The following is an 18,112-nucleotide window of genomic DNA, read 5'->3' on the forward strand; positions in this document are numbered from 1 at the left end:
AGGCTTCCTCATGCCTGCGCTTTGCAGGCACTGAGGAAGCCAGCTTCCTGCAGGCCCCTGAAGGTCCCCGTCGCCATCTTGGATTCGGGGGCCTGCAGGAAAGGAGCCCCCGGCAGCAGCGCTGCACATTGCGCTGCCGTGGGGGGCTCAGGGAAGCACGGAGGGAGCCCCCTCCCTGCCGATGCTTCCCTTTAACCCCCGGTACACCGCGATCATGTTTGATCGCGGTGTGCAAGGGGTTAACGTGTCGGGGGCGGTCCGTGACCGCCCCTCACACATTGTGCCGGGTGTCAGCTGTGATAATCAGCTGACACCCGGCCGCGATCAGCGGCGCTCACCACGTGGGCGCCACTGATCGCGGTAGACGTACTATCCCGTCCATGGGCATAGGGGCCCGGGTCCCGGGTCCCATGGACGGGATAGTACGTCTCATGTCAGGAAGGGGTTAAAAGAATCACAATCATGCTTGTAAGATAAAGCAATAGAAACAAATATTATTAAGGCAAGACTTAAGACTTACATTTAGCATGTCGTTAAGATTTCTATTTTCCTATGATTTTCAGATTTCCTCAATTTTATTTCTTAATTTTAATCCTCAGACCAAAATTCTATGTTGACTAAAGGAATTGTCCAGTTTTGGGAATTTGGGCCCCAAATTGTGCAAAATACCTAAAAACAATAAAGGGTGTGTAGATGCTGATTTTCTTATTTTAGGCATTATTCACAGTTTATGGCCCACTTTCCTGAAAGTGAGCAACCCGTTTAATTTTTTGTTTTTTGTTGCTCTTCTTCCCAGAGCCGTAACCTTTAATATTTTTCCTTCAATATAGCTGTGTGAGGGTTTGTTTTTTGTGAGACGAAATGTGCTTTTGAACGATACCATTGATTTTATGGCATAGTGTACTGGAAAACAGGAAAAAAATCTAAGTGCAGTGAAATTGCATTTTTTTTTTTTTTTTTAATTTTGCTCACCTAGTGCTAAAACAGACCTGTCATTATGATTCTCCAGCTCATTACAAGTTCACAGATACCAAACATTTATAGGTTCTTTTTTATTTAAGTTGTGAAAATAATCCAAAGTATATAAAAACATTTTAAAAAAGGTGGCATTTTCCAAAACCCGTAGCATTTCTATTTTTCAGGATCTGGAGCTGGATGAGGGCTTAGTTTTTGTGCACTAAGCTGATGTTTTTATTGACACTATTTTGAGGTAAATACAATGTTTTGATCGCATGTTATTACATTTTATTGCAATGTTGTGACCAAAAAAATGGAATTCTGGGGTTTAGAATTTTTTTCTTGTTCTGCTGTTTAAAGATTGAATAAATTCTTTTTACTTTTCTATAGATCAGGTGTTGGTGGATGCAATAAAGCAATTGAAACAAATAATAGTAATGCAAGATTTAAGGCTTAAATATGATTTCTTTATAGAAAAATATTCAGGATTGAGAGTCCTCAGTAGTTGATACCTTTTAATGGCTAACTGAAAAGATGGTAACACATTGCAAGCTTTCGAGACTACTCAGGTCTCTTCATCAGGCTAGACTAATACAAAATCTGAAGAGTCACATATTTATGCACAATACAGCCTAGAAAAAATGCAATAGATAAGACAAGTGACGTGAAGCAGAACTATCAATATGGGAGAGGGAGAAACATAAATATAAACATTGGACCAGTTCATAGATAAGGAGTCCGGATGTTTTATGGTCCTCTGATTGGGGTCTAGTTCTGTGTTGTGATGCCCCCACACGGTTTTAAAAGGAAATTCCTTAATTGATGTAAAAAGACATAAATCCATGCGACACATTCATTCCAGCACTGAGAGTGTCAAAGTTCGTCATAAATTTATACTCCCAAACTCGTCTCTCTCTCTGAGAATTGAAGTTACCTTTCAATACCTGTAATTTCATATCCACGCTGCTGTGATCAGGGATACAGAAATGTTTTGCCACAGGTAGATCCATTCTTTTTTCTCTTATTGTGTGACGATGAGCATTCATCCTTGTTCTAAGCTTTTGCCCTGTCTCCCCCACATACATACCCCCAGTTGGACATTTAGTACAAATAATTAAGTACACCATATTAGATGTAATGCAGCTGAAAGTACCTGCGATCTTGTAGTCCTGATGTGAGTTGGGGATCTTTATCTTGTCCGTGGTCATTATAAATGGACAGGTTTTACATTTTTTCTGGTTGCAAGGAAAGGTTCCTGCAGTTGTTGTAGAGGACAGGGAGCTTCTGACAATGATGCTTCTTAAATTTGGGGGCTGCCTAAAACACAGCAGTGGGGGGTCTGGAAAAATGGATTTCAATCGGGCATCTTTTTGTAGTAAAGGTTGTAATTTCCGTGCAGCTCCCCTTAGCACCTCCAGATTTGGGTTGTAGGTGACTACTAGAGGCACTCGGTTATTTTCTTCTTTAGCTTTGTAATTTAGCAGGTGATTCCTTGACAATCTGGTGGCTCTTGTAATTTGGTTTTCAATTGTTCTTGTTACCATCCAATTGTTACCATCCAAGAACAATTGAAAACCAAATTACAAGAGCCACCAGATTGTCAAGGAATCACCTGCTAAATTACAAAGCTAAAGAAGAAAATAACCGAGTGCCTCTAGTAGTCACCTACAACCCAAATCTGGAGGTGCTAAGGGGAGCTGCACGGAAATTACAACCTTTACTACAAAAAAGATGCCCGATTGAAATCCATTTTTCCAGACCCCCCACTGCTGTGTTTTAGGCAGCCCCCAAATTTAAGAAGCATCATTGTCAGGAGCTCCCTGTCCTCTACAACAACTGCAGGAACCTTTCCTTGCAACCAGAAAAAATGTAAAACCTGTCCATTTATAATGACCACGGACAAGATAAAGATCCCCAACTCACATCAGGACTACAAGATCGCAGGTACTTTCAGCTGCATTACATCTAATGTGGTGTACTTAATTATTTGTACTAAATGTCCAACTGGGGGTATGTATGTGGGGGAGACAGGGCAAAAGCTTAGAACAAGGATGAATGCTCATCGTCACACAATAAGAGAAAAAAGAATGGATCTACCTGTGGCAAAACATTTCTGTATCCCTGATCACAGCAGCGTGGATATGAAATTACTGGTATTGAAAGGTAACTTCAATTCTCAGAGAGAGAGACGAGTTTGGGAGTACAAATTTATGACGAACTTTGACACTCTCAGTGCTGGAATGAATGTGTCGCATGGATTTATGTCTTTTTACATCAATTAAGGAATTTCCTTTTAAAACCGTGTGGGGGCATCACAACACAGAACTAGACCCCAATCAGAGGACCATAAAACATCCGGACTCCTTATCTATGAACTGGTCCAATGTTTATATTTATGTTTCTCCCTCTACCATATTGATAGTTCTGCTTCACGTCACTTGTCTTATCTATTGCATTTTTTCTAGGCTGTATTGTGCATAAATATGTGACTCTTCAGATTTTGTATTAGTCTAGCCTGATGAAGAGACCTGAGTAGTCTCGAAAGCTTGCAATGTGTTACCATCTTTTCAGTTAGCCATTAAAAGGTATCAACTACTGAGGACTCTCAATCCTGAATATTTTTCTATCTACTGGCTAACACGGTACAAAGATATACATCTTCCCGATTTCTTTATAGAATTTTTTCTGATAATGTTTAATATAATCAAGCAATGTTCAAAAAACTACTTATAAAATGTTACAATTATGTTCTGAGCTGATCATGTACAATAATCCTGAGCGTAAAAGAGCAATCATACCTTTTCTTTTGATTTGTAACCTCCTTGACGTGGATAAATGATTTAGGAAATATTCCCTGTAGGAAATAAGAGCAGCATAAATTATGAAACATAAGTATAGATTCACAGGATAACCTTTTTTTGTAATGCCCAAATATTATATGTCACAGATATCATGTACATACACAGATAAACTGTGATGAAGGAGCAGCCGCCATCTTGGATATGGGGCATAATGCTCACCTCATGTCTGAGCTTGCCCTGTCCCAATGCCAGTTTGTTTGACAGCTAACTGCTCCCCCCCAGGGCCTGTAGCATATTGAAGAAAGCAGGATTTAGTGTTCCAATGTTGAATAGCAAGGCCTTTTTGTATGATAATGAGATAAGGCCAAAACAGAACTTCAAAGCTGGAGTAGGAGCCAAGCCAGCATGGGGCATGAAGGTGCCTGGGGGCTTAAATTAAAATATACCTGTCAGCTGGACACAAATACACATCCATTGTCTCTCCCAGCCGCTTCGACTCCATCCTAGGATCATGGATTATGAGCACACCTTTCGAGTTATAGACTCATAAAAAATATCTGCGTGACTGAGGAAATCGCGCATCTGGCAGTGTGGCTCCTGAGTCGGTGAGGGCTCTGGGACCTGAGATCTAGAGATTGGCCCTCCACAGCAACCCAATGGGGCCATGTTTGCTCTCCACATGACAGGCAAAACAAACCGCATTCACTGGTACCTGTCGTGTACTGATCCAATCATCCTGGAAGTTACCCCCTTTCTTAGATATTGGGAATAAGTTCTGCAGGGAGCTAAAGGGTGGAGATTATTAGCCCACCCTCTGACACAGGGGGGAGGAACCCAGCATGCTTAAGAACTGGCAGCACATGGCAGACACTGTCACTCACACAGAAGAACCAGATGATGATGATCTAAGAAGGAACTGGGGCAGACCTGCCAAGGGAGCAGCGGCCCGCACTTTGGGGTGTTAAGGGGAAAATACATGGCATATGAATATATACAAGAATCAAAACTGTACCACAATATAGACGCTTTGCTGAATATTGGGATCATGTTGCTTTAAGAGACTTCTGATTTTTCTGTATTGTATAACCTACCTAGGCTTCATGCAATACTGGGTGGACTAGGGTGGATCGGGCTAGAAGATGATAATTATGTACATAATGATTATGTAGCGATATGGGAACATATGAGATCAATACTAATTTACTATTTGGGGTAAACAGTAATTTGGAAATGCACCCATGATGTAACACAATGAGACAGCGCGATTTCTGTTATAAAAACTGTACACCTTGGATTAAAGATATAGAAGAATCATATTAACATGATACACCTTGTCTTGTGTATTCTTTTCTCCGTGCACGTAAAATCTCTGCCATCCAATTCGGCCACAGACAATCAAGACGGGCCACACCCTAGTGTGGCAGAATCCATAGAAATCAACAGGGATTTGTCCGGCAACTAAGATTCTTGTACCTGTGGACTGCAGAGTTCCCGGCATCCACATTCAACCTTCAACCTGGTAAATTGACCTCCAGCTTAATATCTAAGCCTTGTACCATTATTGTTATATTTTTACTCTGACTGCAAATCCACTGTAATTCCGTTGTATAGCTTACTGTATATTTCTGTAATTATCTAGTGCGCCCTTAAGGCAATTAAACCATAAAATTTATCTTGGGCTGATGCTTTTACTCCGATTACAGATCTTAGAATACCCAGCGGGTAACAGGACATCCTCCCCGGCAGCCATTTGCTCTAGGTGCAGTTCCCTTACTGACCTGAGAGACAAAGGGGGCGCCGGAGAGCTGTGCCTGTGTAGTTACGTCACATTGGTGACGTGGGAGGAACTGGTCTTTCCTCCACATCATCCATTACACTGCACCACCTTTTTATTTCTTGTCCATGCTCCAACCTGCAAGGTCTGACCTCCAACAATAACATCAATGTGTACTGTTGTACCTGGTCCCAAGACAATGGCAGAAGATGTGTTAAATCTAGCACGTTCCATAGTGAACCATTCCCATGAGCCTTTCGTAAATTGTACTAACCAGTTTAAACTAAACTAATTTCACCCCAGTATCTTGTAGATTTTTTTGATCCAGTCTTGCACCAGGAGCTTAAAAACTTCCTGGACTGTTCATATGATGCATATACTACCCCTTGACTGGTGCCAATATAAAAAATACATGCTCCTTACTTCACTTTTTACTGGCTTTAATGCTAAGAATTATGTATTTGCAACACAATAATAAGCTATACAAAAATGAATACAGCTTTATTAAGATGGGACTGGGTGCCTTTCTTGAAAAGTATAATATTACAGGGTATATACACTAGTTTTCTTGAAATTGCGTTGATCCACGGAGCTAGTCTGATTGCTGTGTGTGGAGTCGGGAAGGAAACTTTATCCCCAATGTAGAGCTTACGGTTTGCCGCACGGGGATTTTTTTCCTTCCTCTGGATCAGCATTTTAGGCTATGGGTTGAACTAGATGGACTTCAAGTCTTCATTCAACCTTAAAAACTACGTACTATGTTTATTAACTTCCTATTTACCCCCAAAAACTTAGCCAGACATCCTTTGACGTTATCTGATTATCACAATATCTTGTTTATTTTATTATTGCCTATACTTTATGAATGAAAATTAAGCCTTTTCTCTAAATTAGATATGGACATGTCAGTTACCTGGTTATTTTACCAAATCTTTGCATGTCATGATGTATGTATTAATTTGTTTAATTTATTGTATTGCACGTAATTTTAGTTTATTTTTTGCACTATGAACTGAAAAACACGAATAAAAATAAAAATTTTCCACCTATCTATGAGTGTTGCATTCCATAGTCTTAATACTTGCACAGTAAAGAATTGCTGTCTGTGATGTTGATTAAATAGCCTTCCTGTATCTGGTAGGATTGCTCTTGACTAGAGTTGAGCGAAACGGGTCGGTCAATTTCAAAAGTCGCCGACTTTCGCAAAAGTCGCCGACTTTCGCAAAAGTCGGGTTTCATGAAACGAAACCCGACCATAGCGCGAGGTCGACCACGAGGTCGGCGACCATGGCGCCAAAGTCGCGTTTCAAGTGATGCTTCAGCGCCCTTTTTCAGCCAATGATGGAGGACGCACACTGTGGGCAACGCGATGACAGGCAGCGGTCACCACCATCTTTGAGAAGGGCATGCAAGTTATTGGCTTGCTTTGTGTGGCATCACAGGGGCTATTAAAGGGCGTGCACGCCGACCGCCATCTTACTTCTGCTGATCTCAGAATAGGGAGAGCTGCTACTGCTGCTGATTCTGTAGGGAGAGCGTTAGGCAGGGAAGATACGAAAAACTGCTTCTGCTGCTAGCAATTTTGCCTGTACAACACACCAGTTAGTGTTCAGTGCAAGGGGAGGCTATATTTTGGTGCATCAGCTCTGTTGGTTATTAGGCTGCCTTATAAGGCTCCCTGATAGCTGCATTGCCGTTTTCACACTGCTGTGCAAACTGCTTTTTTTAAAAGCAAAAATACTTTTCTTCCTCTTTTTTGCCCAGTTACCAAGCGTTCATTTTTCCACCCTTTTGTGTGCAGCAGTCCTGCTTATTAGGCTGCCTGCTGCCATACTTGGGACTGAGAGCATCATTGTCAGCTTGCTAAAATCTCTAGGGAGATTCAAGTTCTCCCCAGTCCTATATAGACATTTTATACACCATCCAATTTCAGCCTATTATATTGAGGTGTAATCTACACTGGGCCTGTATATTAGTTCAGTGTCCTCAAGTCTGTAGGGAGATTCAAATTCTCAGTCCTATATAGACATTTTATACACCATCCAATTTCAGCCTGTTATATTGAGGTGTAATCTACACTGGACCTGAGATATTAGTTCAGTGTCCTCAAGTCTGTAGGGAGATTCAAATTCTCCCCAATACTATATACACCTTGCACCTTGTTTTACAGAACCATATTGCTGGTGGTATTTAGGGTACATTTTCCTAAAAATGAGGAAGTGTGTTGGAAGAGACTGTGGAAGTGGGTGTGGGTTGCCAGCTGGTAATGATGTTGTTGTTGGTGGTGGTGGATCTGCTGGTAGTGGCAAAAGCACAATATCACCTAATGCAGGAGGTGTTGAGCCTGCGTCATCGTCTGGCTCCACAAGGCCTCGAAGGCTCCCTTTTCTGGGAGTAGGTAAACCGCTTTTAAAGCCGGAGCTAAAGGAACAAGTTTTGGCTTACTTTGCTGACACAGCCTCCAGCTCTATCGCCTCCTCTTCTGAAGTTTCAAAAAATAAAAGCACTGAGTCGTCATTGGAGGCTCATGGTCAGGAACCACACCTTTCCTTGTGTCCTTCACCCCTACCAAAAGTAAAGGATGCGGCAGGCCAAACTACAGATTACTCCATGGAGCTCTTTTCACATACCATGTCTGGGTTATCAAGTCAAATCGCGAATTACCCATTCCAAGAAGAATCTGACATGGAGTGCACTGATGCACAGCCACTGCTAGATTTATCTGCTGGTACATTCACTCAGAGCACTACATTGTCCTCGCAGTGTACCGAGCCAGAATCTGACCCTGATGAAACTCAGGTACCCCTTCCCGCATACTATACCACCTTACATGGTGACACAGAGGAAGGTGCACATGACATTGAAGAGGAGGTGATGGATGACCCAGTTGTTGACCCAGATTGGCATCCATTGGGGGAAGAGGGTGCCGCTGCCAATAGCTCAGAAGAGGAGGAGGAGGATCCGCAGCAGGCATCGACATCGCAACAGCTGTTATCTGGCAGGCCTGGAGCAGTCCAAAAACGGGTTACAAAAACCAAAAGAGTTGCAGGACAGCTAGGCCAGATGGTCAAATTAGCACAGCGTGCAAGGCCTCAAAATGTCTTCCATAGTAGGAAGAGTGCAGTGTGGCACTTTTTTGAACAAAATCCTAATGATCAGGCAAAGGTTATTTGTAAGTAGTGCGCAAAGACCTTTAGCCGAGGGAAAAATCTGAGAAATTTGAATACCGGTTACATGCTTAGACATTTAACCACCATGCACTTGCAAGCGTGGATGGACTACCAAACCTCACGTACCACATGGGCAACTGCTCCCAATGAAGGTAGTCAGCAACACTTCACAGTTTCCCCCACTGTAAGCCCACCGGTTAGCACACCACCAGCAGCAAATGTTGAGGTGTCGTTGCAAGGCCAAAGCTGTCAGGGAATCACAAAGTTATTGCTACGAAAGACTGAATCTAGGCCATCAGAAAAAACAACAACTCCATCACCATCATCAACCCTCTCTCAGTCAGCCATATCCACCGCTAGTTCCATCATATGCAGCTCTCAAGTCCAGCTCACCCTACCAGAGACTATGAGGAGGACAAGAAAGTACTTATCCTCTCATCCGCGTACACTGGGTTTGAACGCCCACATTGCCAAGCTAATCTCGTTAGAGATGATGCCCTACCGGTTGGTTGAAAGCGAAGCTTTCCGCGAACTCATGGCCTACGCAGTACCATGCTATGACCTACCCAGTCGGCACATTTCTTGCAAAGCCATCCCAGCCCTCCACCTTCATGTGAAAGACTGCATTGTCCATGCATTCAAGCAATCAGTGAGTGGAAAGGTGCACATGACAACAGATTCATGGTCAAGTAGGCATGGCCAGGGCCGTTACGTGTCCATCACTGCGCACTGGGTTAATGTGGTGGATGCAGGGTCCACAGGGGACAGCGGCGGTGGGACAGTGCTGCCTAGCCAATGGTATAGGAAACAGTTGGGTGTAGGCGTTTGACCCGCCTCCTCCTCCAGAAGCGAAAGCTCGTCCACAGAGCGCAGTCGCACAAGCACTCCATCCGCAGCTGCCAGTGTTGCACACTCGGTGTCCCACTATCTAACAGCTAGTGGTAAGCATCAGCAGGCTGCTTTGAAGATGATGTGTTTGGGCGACAGACACCGCAGAGGCACTGCCGACTACTTGCAGCGACAAACTGAGTCATGGCTGGGCAGTCTACATCTTGAGACAGGCAAGGTAGTTTGTGATAACGGCCGGAATTTTGTGGCAGCCATAGCCCTTTCAAAACTCCGACACATACCTTGCCTGGCTCACACCTTGAACCTGGTGGTGCAGTGCTTCCTCAATAATTATCCCGAGTAAACAGGCCTGCTCCAGAAGGTCCGAAGACTGTGCTCGCACATCCGTCGGTCACCCATACACTCCAGTCGTATGCAGAAGCTGCAGCGATTGCTCCAACTTCCCAAGCACTGCCTGTTTATCGACGTTGCAACAAGGTGGAACGCCACCCTGCACATGGTTGAGAGGCTATGTGAACAGACGCAGGCTGTAATGCATTTGTGGGAGGATACACGGCCAGGCACTTTGAGGGCATACATGGAGTTGTCGGGTGTGCAGTGGTCGAAGCTGAAAGACCTCTAAAGTCCTTCAGTGTTTTGAGGAATGCACACGACTTGTAAGCGCAGACGAAGCCATCATAAGCATGAGCATCCCACTTATGCGTCTGCTCATGCAAACTTTGACGCACATTAAGGAGCATGCGTCTGGAGCCGAGGAGGATGAGGAAGAGGAGGAGGGAAGCCTTGATGACAGTCAGCCATTGTCTGCTCCGGGATCTCTCCTGGATGAGGTGGAGGAAGAAGAGGAAGAGGAGGAGGAGGAGGAGGATGATGATGGGGATGAATATTTAGGGGAGGAGGATGCTTCTCGTGGGGCAAGAGAAAATGTTGGTGTGGCAAGGTCTGGTACAGGGTTTGTGCATGACTGGAGGGATGTGGATTTGCCAGAAAGTGCTCCTCCACCCAGCACTCGCAGTGCATCATTGACACTGGGAACATTAGCCCACATGTCAGATTATGCCTTGCAGATCCTAAAAAGGGACCCCCGCATTGCCAAAATGATGAACCATGACGACTACTGGTTGGCCAGCATCCTGGATCCATGCTATAAAGGCAAATTCCAAAACATCATGCCACAGGAGAACCTTGACCTAATATTGGCTAACAAACAAGCAACTCTGGTAACCGTTTGTTTCAGGCATTCCAAGCACACAGCAGTGGTGATGGTTCTCCAACGAAACGTAGGGGGGAAACATGGAAGAGGTGTTCATGGTGCACACATCAGAAGTGGCGTTGGGGACAGGGGTTTCATGACCATGTTGTGGACTGATTTTTCAAGTCCCGCTCACACGAATGGTAATACTGCATCGATTGAAAGTGACAGGAGACAGCAATTGTCAAGTATGGTTACAAACTACTTCTCCCATATCGATATTCTCCCTCACAGGTCATTCCCCTTTGACTATTGGGCCTCTAAACTGGATGCCTGGCCTGAATTGGCACAATATGCCTTACAGGAGCTCGCTTGCCCTGCTGCTAGTGTGCTATCGGAAAGAGTCTTCAGTGCTGCTGGCTCAATCCTGACAGAAAAAAGGACAAGTCTGTCAACCCAAAATGTTGATGATCTAACCTTCATTAAAATGAACCATGCACGGTTTCAAAGGATTTTGTCCCACCTTCCCCTGATGACACATAGGTTGCCAGAAAAATGGCTTGTTTTTGTCCTCCTCTTCCTCGGACTTCTTGGATTCCTCCATTTGCAGCTGCTGAATGTCCAACAACAACAACATATGCCATTTTTTAAACCTCCCTAACTGGGTTGCCTCCCTCCCCCCATGGCCGGGGTCACCACCTAGTGCACGCAACTGTGCGAGTGCCATTGCCCTGGACAGGTGGGTGGGCTGACTCTTGGGCGCTGGCACTGGCACAGGGTCCCTCATAGTGCAATCAAGTGTCTCTGACGGTGGGGGTGCACACCCGCCGTCAGACACACCGGCGTACTATGAGGGGCCCAGTGCCAGTACCGACGCCCACGAGTGGGCCCCCCTTGCTTGGGCAGGGCCCCAGAATATTTACCTCTCCCTGCTCCTCCGCTGTGTAGTCTGGGCTGTCAAATCCTTCCCTGGGACTGCCACTACAAATTTGGTGAACTGATAGATGATGGTTAAGACATAGCTATGCCCTGTCCTGCTGGCTGGGCTCTAGCTTCAGATGATCAATGGCTTCCATTTCTTATGGACGTCGACTCACAATGAGATGCAGTGGTGGTTTATCATCAGGTTTCACAGTTTTCCTACTCACAGATGTGTGACATTCCTGCCCACATTTTTAAATGTGCCCTCTCATGGCAATCCAATAGAATTACCTACAGCCTGTGGCTTCTGTCTTTTGCACTCCAAAGTTACCTGATAGATCAGGATAGGCAGTGAGGACCATGTCTACATCTCTCCCTGTGATCAAAATTTGATGGAGATGAGTAACGGTGAAGGGATCAACGGTACTGCGATACAGCAACCCTTTCTTCACAAAGAACTGTTTTCGCTGTCTCCACACACAAAGTAATTTAGGGTCAGCATCGCCTCTGAGAATTCTCCAGGGAGTTTTTCCCGTGATTAGTAATAACTAAATTTCTGCAATCACTCGACTTTATGTCTGTACTTTTATCCATCTCGCTTCCTATTGCGGAGAGTCTGGACTGTCTTACTGAGACAGAAATATATATGAAGATTTAAAGATACTCCAACAGTGTATACTGGCGTACACTTCAAAAACTTTTCCTTTTTTCTACTTTTTAGATTGTTGTCTAATCCATACTGAGGCGGTGAGTGTCTTTGTCGTACTCCGGAAATAAACTCGGAGATTTTAAAATGTTTAAACTATGCTATATATACCTGTTATCCGGTGATACTGTACCCTTTCTCAAGTTTCTGCAATTTTGTCGAATCCATACTGTGCCTGAAACCGTCTGAGTCTGCCTCCTGATTACAGATGAGTGGTGTTTGAGTGGAACTGTTGGCCAAGATCAAATTCTAGTGGTTTTGGGCGGTGTTAGATCCATTCGTCGAACTACAACACTTTGATTAAATTTCGGCTGTTCCAGTTTCCGTTCGAGAACGTTTCGTTAAACAAAAGCATATCTTTTTTTCACATTAATAATGGTTTTCAATGATAATAGACAGTTTTAGGGGATAGTAGCGGTGTCTGGTAGCCAGCGGTGTAGTACACCTGTGAAGGAGCTACACCATGTGTGTTTCTAATAATTTTTTACCGCATATTGTCCTGAAAATCCTTTTGGGCCTAGTAACTGTGTCTGCTACTCAGAAGAAGAGCCCACCCGTGAACCGAGCTATGCTATCTGTTTATGAAAGAACCAGTTTTTGACTGCATTTACACCACTTAATACTTTGGGCCTAGTAACCTGTGCATGCTTCTCAGCAGAGTTGGCCACCCGTGAACCAAACTATGCCGCTTGTTTATGTAATAACTGTGTGCTACTCAGTAGAGGAGCCCAGCTGTTAAGCAAGCTACAGCACCTGTGGTTTGGACACGTAATTTTTTCACTTTCTTTCTGGAATGCCGTTTAGGCCTAATTCCAGAATTACGGTTGACCTGCACTTACTGGGAAATGCTTGTTCGCGGGGAAGAATTGTAATCCCAGATCCCCATCACTAACGGGGTTCAGCGTGTTATCCGCACCTGTAAGCGATACACGCTGGTCCTTTTATTGTAGCACATGTGCAGCCCCGGACATGTAAGGGCATGACAGACCTGTTATTGGCTGATCTCGTGTGCCAGAGCCTCGCGTGTCCCTCTAGTAATCTGGAAGCAGACCGCGGGGGCATGCCTGAGTCTCGTTCGTTAACGGAATTAAGCTTGCAATCTGTGCAGCTTTTTTGTGGATGGCATGGTTGAGGTTGTCCGTGTTGAGTCCAATTAAGCCGCAGGCTCCACTCCTGGTGGTGCCCTTCTGGACATTCCTTTAAGGTTCAGCTTTGCAACCATACTGCCCCCGGAAACCAAACACTTTTTCTGACAGTGACATTCTGGTCAAAGAGCGCGATGACATCACGTCTGTACGCCCTCTGCCTAAATAGTCCAAGTGCAGAGAGATGGAAGATGGGGATAAAGAGGAGTCCAGAGTACAGGGATTCCCTAGTGAGGAGACTTGTTTGTTTTAAAGGTTGGGAGCAATTTTTGGGGGGCACGATACTCTGGAGAATGATATCTGGGGCCCATCATACACTGGAGCATTCCAAAGGTGGACATCAGTCACTGGAGCAGCATTTACAGGGCCAATTATACACTGGAGCATTAGAAATGGGGCCCATTATATATGGAGCATTATTTGGGTCCATAAGACACTGGAGCTTCAGCCATGGTGAACAACATATACTGTAGCATTATGTGGAGCTCATCATATACTGTATGGAACAATATATGGGACCAATGATTCTGTATGGAGAAATATATGGGCCTCATTACTCTGTATGGCACACTATGCGGTGGCCATAATACTGTATGGAGGAATATACTGTCTGTTTTTGGAGCTATTGGAGAATTTAAAATGGATATCAGTCATGTGATGTAAGAATTGAAGTATCTTACATTGTACTGTACCGCTATTTCTCTTCCGTATCAAAGGATCATGAATTGTGTCATGTGTTAAACGAGCCCAGTGACACTCTTTGGCCCTAGGCCCACGAAAATCTGGAGCCAGCACTACCCCCCCACAACTTTAGCCAAATAACCCCCAGTTTTCAATGCCTAACTATTATTATATAGTAAATTAAGGTTTACAAGCTTAAGGAATAAGAATTGATGTTTTTGGCATTAAAATGGGCACTGTAGGTGTGTTTCCTGTCCTCCACTCACTGCCGACTTTTCTTCCCCATTGACTTACCTTGGGTTTCATGTTTCAGTTGGACTTCGACTTTTCACAATAATCGGCAGATTTCGTTCAACCCGACTTTTGTGAAAGTCGGGTTTCATGAAACCCGACTCGACCAGAAAAAAGGGAAAGTCGCTCATCTCTACTCTTGACATCATTACACGTTTGGTTTTAAAAATATAATTTGAAACATCTCAGCACTGCAGTGTCATTTTTTTGATCAATGAAACTAAATCACTCCAAGATTTGACAACGTTTCATATTACTGCAGTCCTCCCATTAACATAAAGGGGTTTTCAACTTTATGGGAAGTGGACGCAAATAGAACAATTATCAAGCAGAACAGTTACACTCCTAAGGTTTAGCGCTAGCTCTCAGCCACTACTCAAGTCTCTGTGGTTTGGCAGCAGTGGTGATGTCAACAGCTTACTTCACTACTGCAGCCAATCCCTGGGCTCAGCAATTGACTATAAGTAGTGATGCTTGCTGTCCATATTACGTCACTACTGCAGCCAAACAGACATGAGCAGTGGCAGGGAGTCTGTATTGGACCCCAAGGGCTCATACTCACTTGCGAGACCGGAGCGTGCGGCTACATGTATTTCTATGCAGTCGCATGCTCCGGTCCGAATGCCGGTGGTAGTGCCAGGTTTTCATGGGAGAGACTCGCACGAGAATTGTGTGAGTCTCTCGCAAGTGAGTATGATCCCTTAAAGGATGAGTATTTTCTTTGTTTATTATGTAAGTTGTATAACTCTGCCTAGGGTCCACTTTCTTTAAAGATGAAAACCCCTTTAATAACTTTGATTGCTCTTCTCTGCACCTGCTCCAGTTCAGTTCTGTCCCTTTCATACACTGTACTTGTATTCCAAGTGTGAGCTGACTAGTGGCTTGATGCAAAACTATGTTTTTATGAGCATCTATGCCCCTCTGTCGTTTTATTACGGCATACGGAACCCCTATGGTTCATAAGCAATTTATCCAAAACCAAGCCTCTTACAAGATATTAAAAATAAATATGAATGCTTTTAATTTGCTGGGGATGAGGGATGATCACAACTTCAGATGCCGCGAGATGAGGATTTTTGCGCATTTGGGGGACATTGGGGAAAAATTAAGAGATACGCACAGTCTAAATATACTGTTTTCAACATTGAAATTTTAACACTAAAAAGGAAAAATAGTGGAATTATGAAAATCACAGCGTGTCTATTCAACTTATTAATATGCAAATGTTGAAAAAAATGTTCAAAATATCTAAAAAAAAATTTCAAAATTGAGTATAAGCACCACAAACAAAGACATGCATTTACACTTCATAGCATGTTATCAAAGAAGTTATTTATGGTTGCTTGAGGAAGGGATATTCTGCCATACTGAATGCACTGTACTTGGGCATGCAATTTACCAAGATCCGCTGCTGGCACCTCTCTTTGTAATTGCCGATCAATGATGTTATAGATGTGCAAAAAGGGAGATAACTACAGAACTAAAACAGGCCATAATAGCGTGGGTAGGCATTGTTATATTGATAAACAGATTCAGGGACACTTCCATGTTTCCTTTTGAATAGGGCCACCATCAGGGCATTACTGCCCTTACTGCTGTATGGGGCTTGATGAGCAGATGTAAAGAGGGGGTGGACCCAGTTCGGCCCCCCCCACCTGTGCTTATGCTCACCAGGCTCTAGGGTATTATAAAGTATCATGCTCAGTCGCAGGGAGTCTTCCTGGTGCAGCACAGCCATGAAAACTGAATGGACTTGCAGCTCCAAGGGAGTCCGTTCACCTCTTCTGTGATGCACAGGTGACGACACGTACGCAATGACGCCGGCATGTACACGCACCACTAGGGTATAGAGTGGGGGACAGTGAATGATGTATTGATTTGGGTGAGCACAAATAATGATGATTTAGGGGGTAGTGACAGCAAATAATTAGTGTTGAGCATTCCGATACCGCAAGTATCGGGTATCGGCCGATATTAGCTGTATCGGAATTCCGATACTTAGTTCCGATACTTTTTTCATATCGAATACCGGAATCGGAAGTTCCCATAATGCTAGGAGCCCGCTCGATTTGATTCAGCCAATGGGGATCCTCAGAAGTGTGGGCATATCCTGTTAGGCATGTAGGCATGTTAACTACTGGCATGGGTGTGATTGGCTGCTGAAATGATGTCATGATGCACTATAAAAAGCGCTGCAGCCACCATTTCTGGTCACTCTGCTGTGAATTCAGTTAGGGACAGGCTGCTGTTGAAGACTGTGAGGGACAGTTAGAAATAGCGATTCTAAAAACAATATTGTGCTTTATCCAGGCTACATAAACCACCACTGTAGCTTGCTTTTCCCTAGCAGCGCTGTTTTCACAGCTGTCTGCAAGGGTTGTGTGAGTGCAGACCCACGCTGTGTAGTGTGTCCTGCAGGCACGTCTGCTTGTAGGCCGGCCAGCGTGTGTCTCTGCCTCATACACATTTTTCTTTTATTGCTGCTTTTTTTTTCTCCTGTATAGTGTGCTTCCATACGTATCCATATAAGTTGGTTGCAAACACTAAAGGAGTGGACAGCGGAGCCTTTCAGCAGCCTTTCAGTGCTATAGCCTATTTCTCTGCACTGTTTTTGGCTGTCTGATAGGTCTCTCTGTGTGTGAGTGCAGCTCACGTTGCAGTGTGTTCTACAGCCACCGCTAGCTGTAGTCCACTCAGCGTGCGTCCCTGCCTCATACATAGTCCTTTTTTTGCAGCAAATTTAGCCAGATTTTTGCTCTTATATTAGTGTGCTTCCAACCGCATCCATTGTCATTGGTTGGTTGCAAACACTATATAGGATTAGATAGAGGAGCCTTTTTGCTGGCTTGTGCCCTTCAGGGCCAGCCAGGCTAGTATCACCCTATTTTTTGGAGCCTTATCAATTGCATCGTAGGTTAGCTTCCTGCATTGTAATCGCTCCAAAAAGTTTGTGATACTATAGCTTTCAAACTTTGGTCACATCCTTTCCTTTCCCCCCCACCCAAAAAAAAAAAGGAAATAAAGTTCACCAAACACTCCACTTTACAGTTGTCTAGGCCACATTAGATCATATTAAAGTGTAGAACACACACTCTTAGCCAAATTAGTGTTTCTTATACTGGTTAGCAGGTGTTCAGGAATAAGAACACTAAGCCACCCCTTTTTTACTTTTCTGCCTATCTATCAGTCTACCAAGATGAAGAAGGCAGGGAGTAAGGCACGTGGTCGTGGCCGTGGAGTTTCAGCAGGGAGAGGACGGGGGGATTCAGCAGGGAGAGGACGTGGGGATTCGGTGTCTGCTGCGGCCACCAGTGACCCGGCATCCCCCACTTTTACCAGGCAACAGTCCTTCATGCGCAGCTTTGTAGGACCTCGCCGTACCCCACTGCTGCGTGACGAACAAATTGAAGCCGTTGTCGGATGGATGGCAGCTAACGCATCCACTTCAATGACTTCCGCATCCTCCCAAAGGCCAGAGCACTGAAGAGCAACCATCTGTCTCTTCACCACCTGCCAAATTGCCCAGGCAGTCTGAGAGCCCTGGACAGGAGCCATCTCAATCTTTACTTCTGTTCTCAGAATCTGTTGGCTTGGAAAGAGGTGGCCAGCCAAGCAGCATTCTAGA

General features: G+C 44.4%; 1 protein-coding gene across 1 annotated transcript in view; it reads right to left on the minus strand.

The window, feature by feature from the left end:
- Nucleotides 1-18,112, minus strand: part of DOCK2 (dedicator of cytokinesis 2) — a 1,017,649-nt gene that overhangs the window by 954,102 nt on the left and 45,435 nt on the right. Inside the window, exon 4 of the mRNA XM_073573729.1 lies at nucleotides 3,756-3,811. Coding sequence (XP_073429830.1) covers nucleotides 3,756-3,811 — 56 coding nt within the window. The remainder of the gene's footprint in view (nucleotides 1-3,755; nucleotides 3,812-18,112) is intronic.

This window comes from Dendrobates tinctorius, unplaced genomic scaffold, assembly GCF_039654945.1.
Source record: "Dendrobates tinctorius isolate UK_male_01 unplaced genomic scaffold, ASM3965494v1 ptg000036l, whole genome shotgun sequence".
Taxonomy (NCBI): Eukaryota; Metazoa; Chordata; class Amphibia; order Anura; family Dendrobatidae; genus Dendrobates; species Dendrobates tinctorius.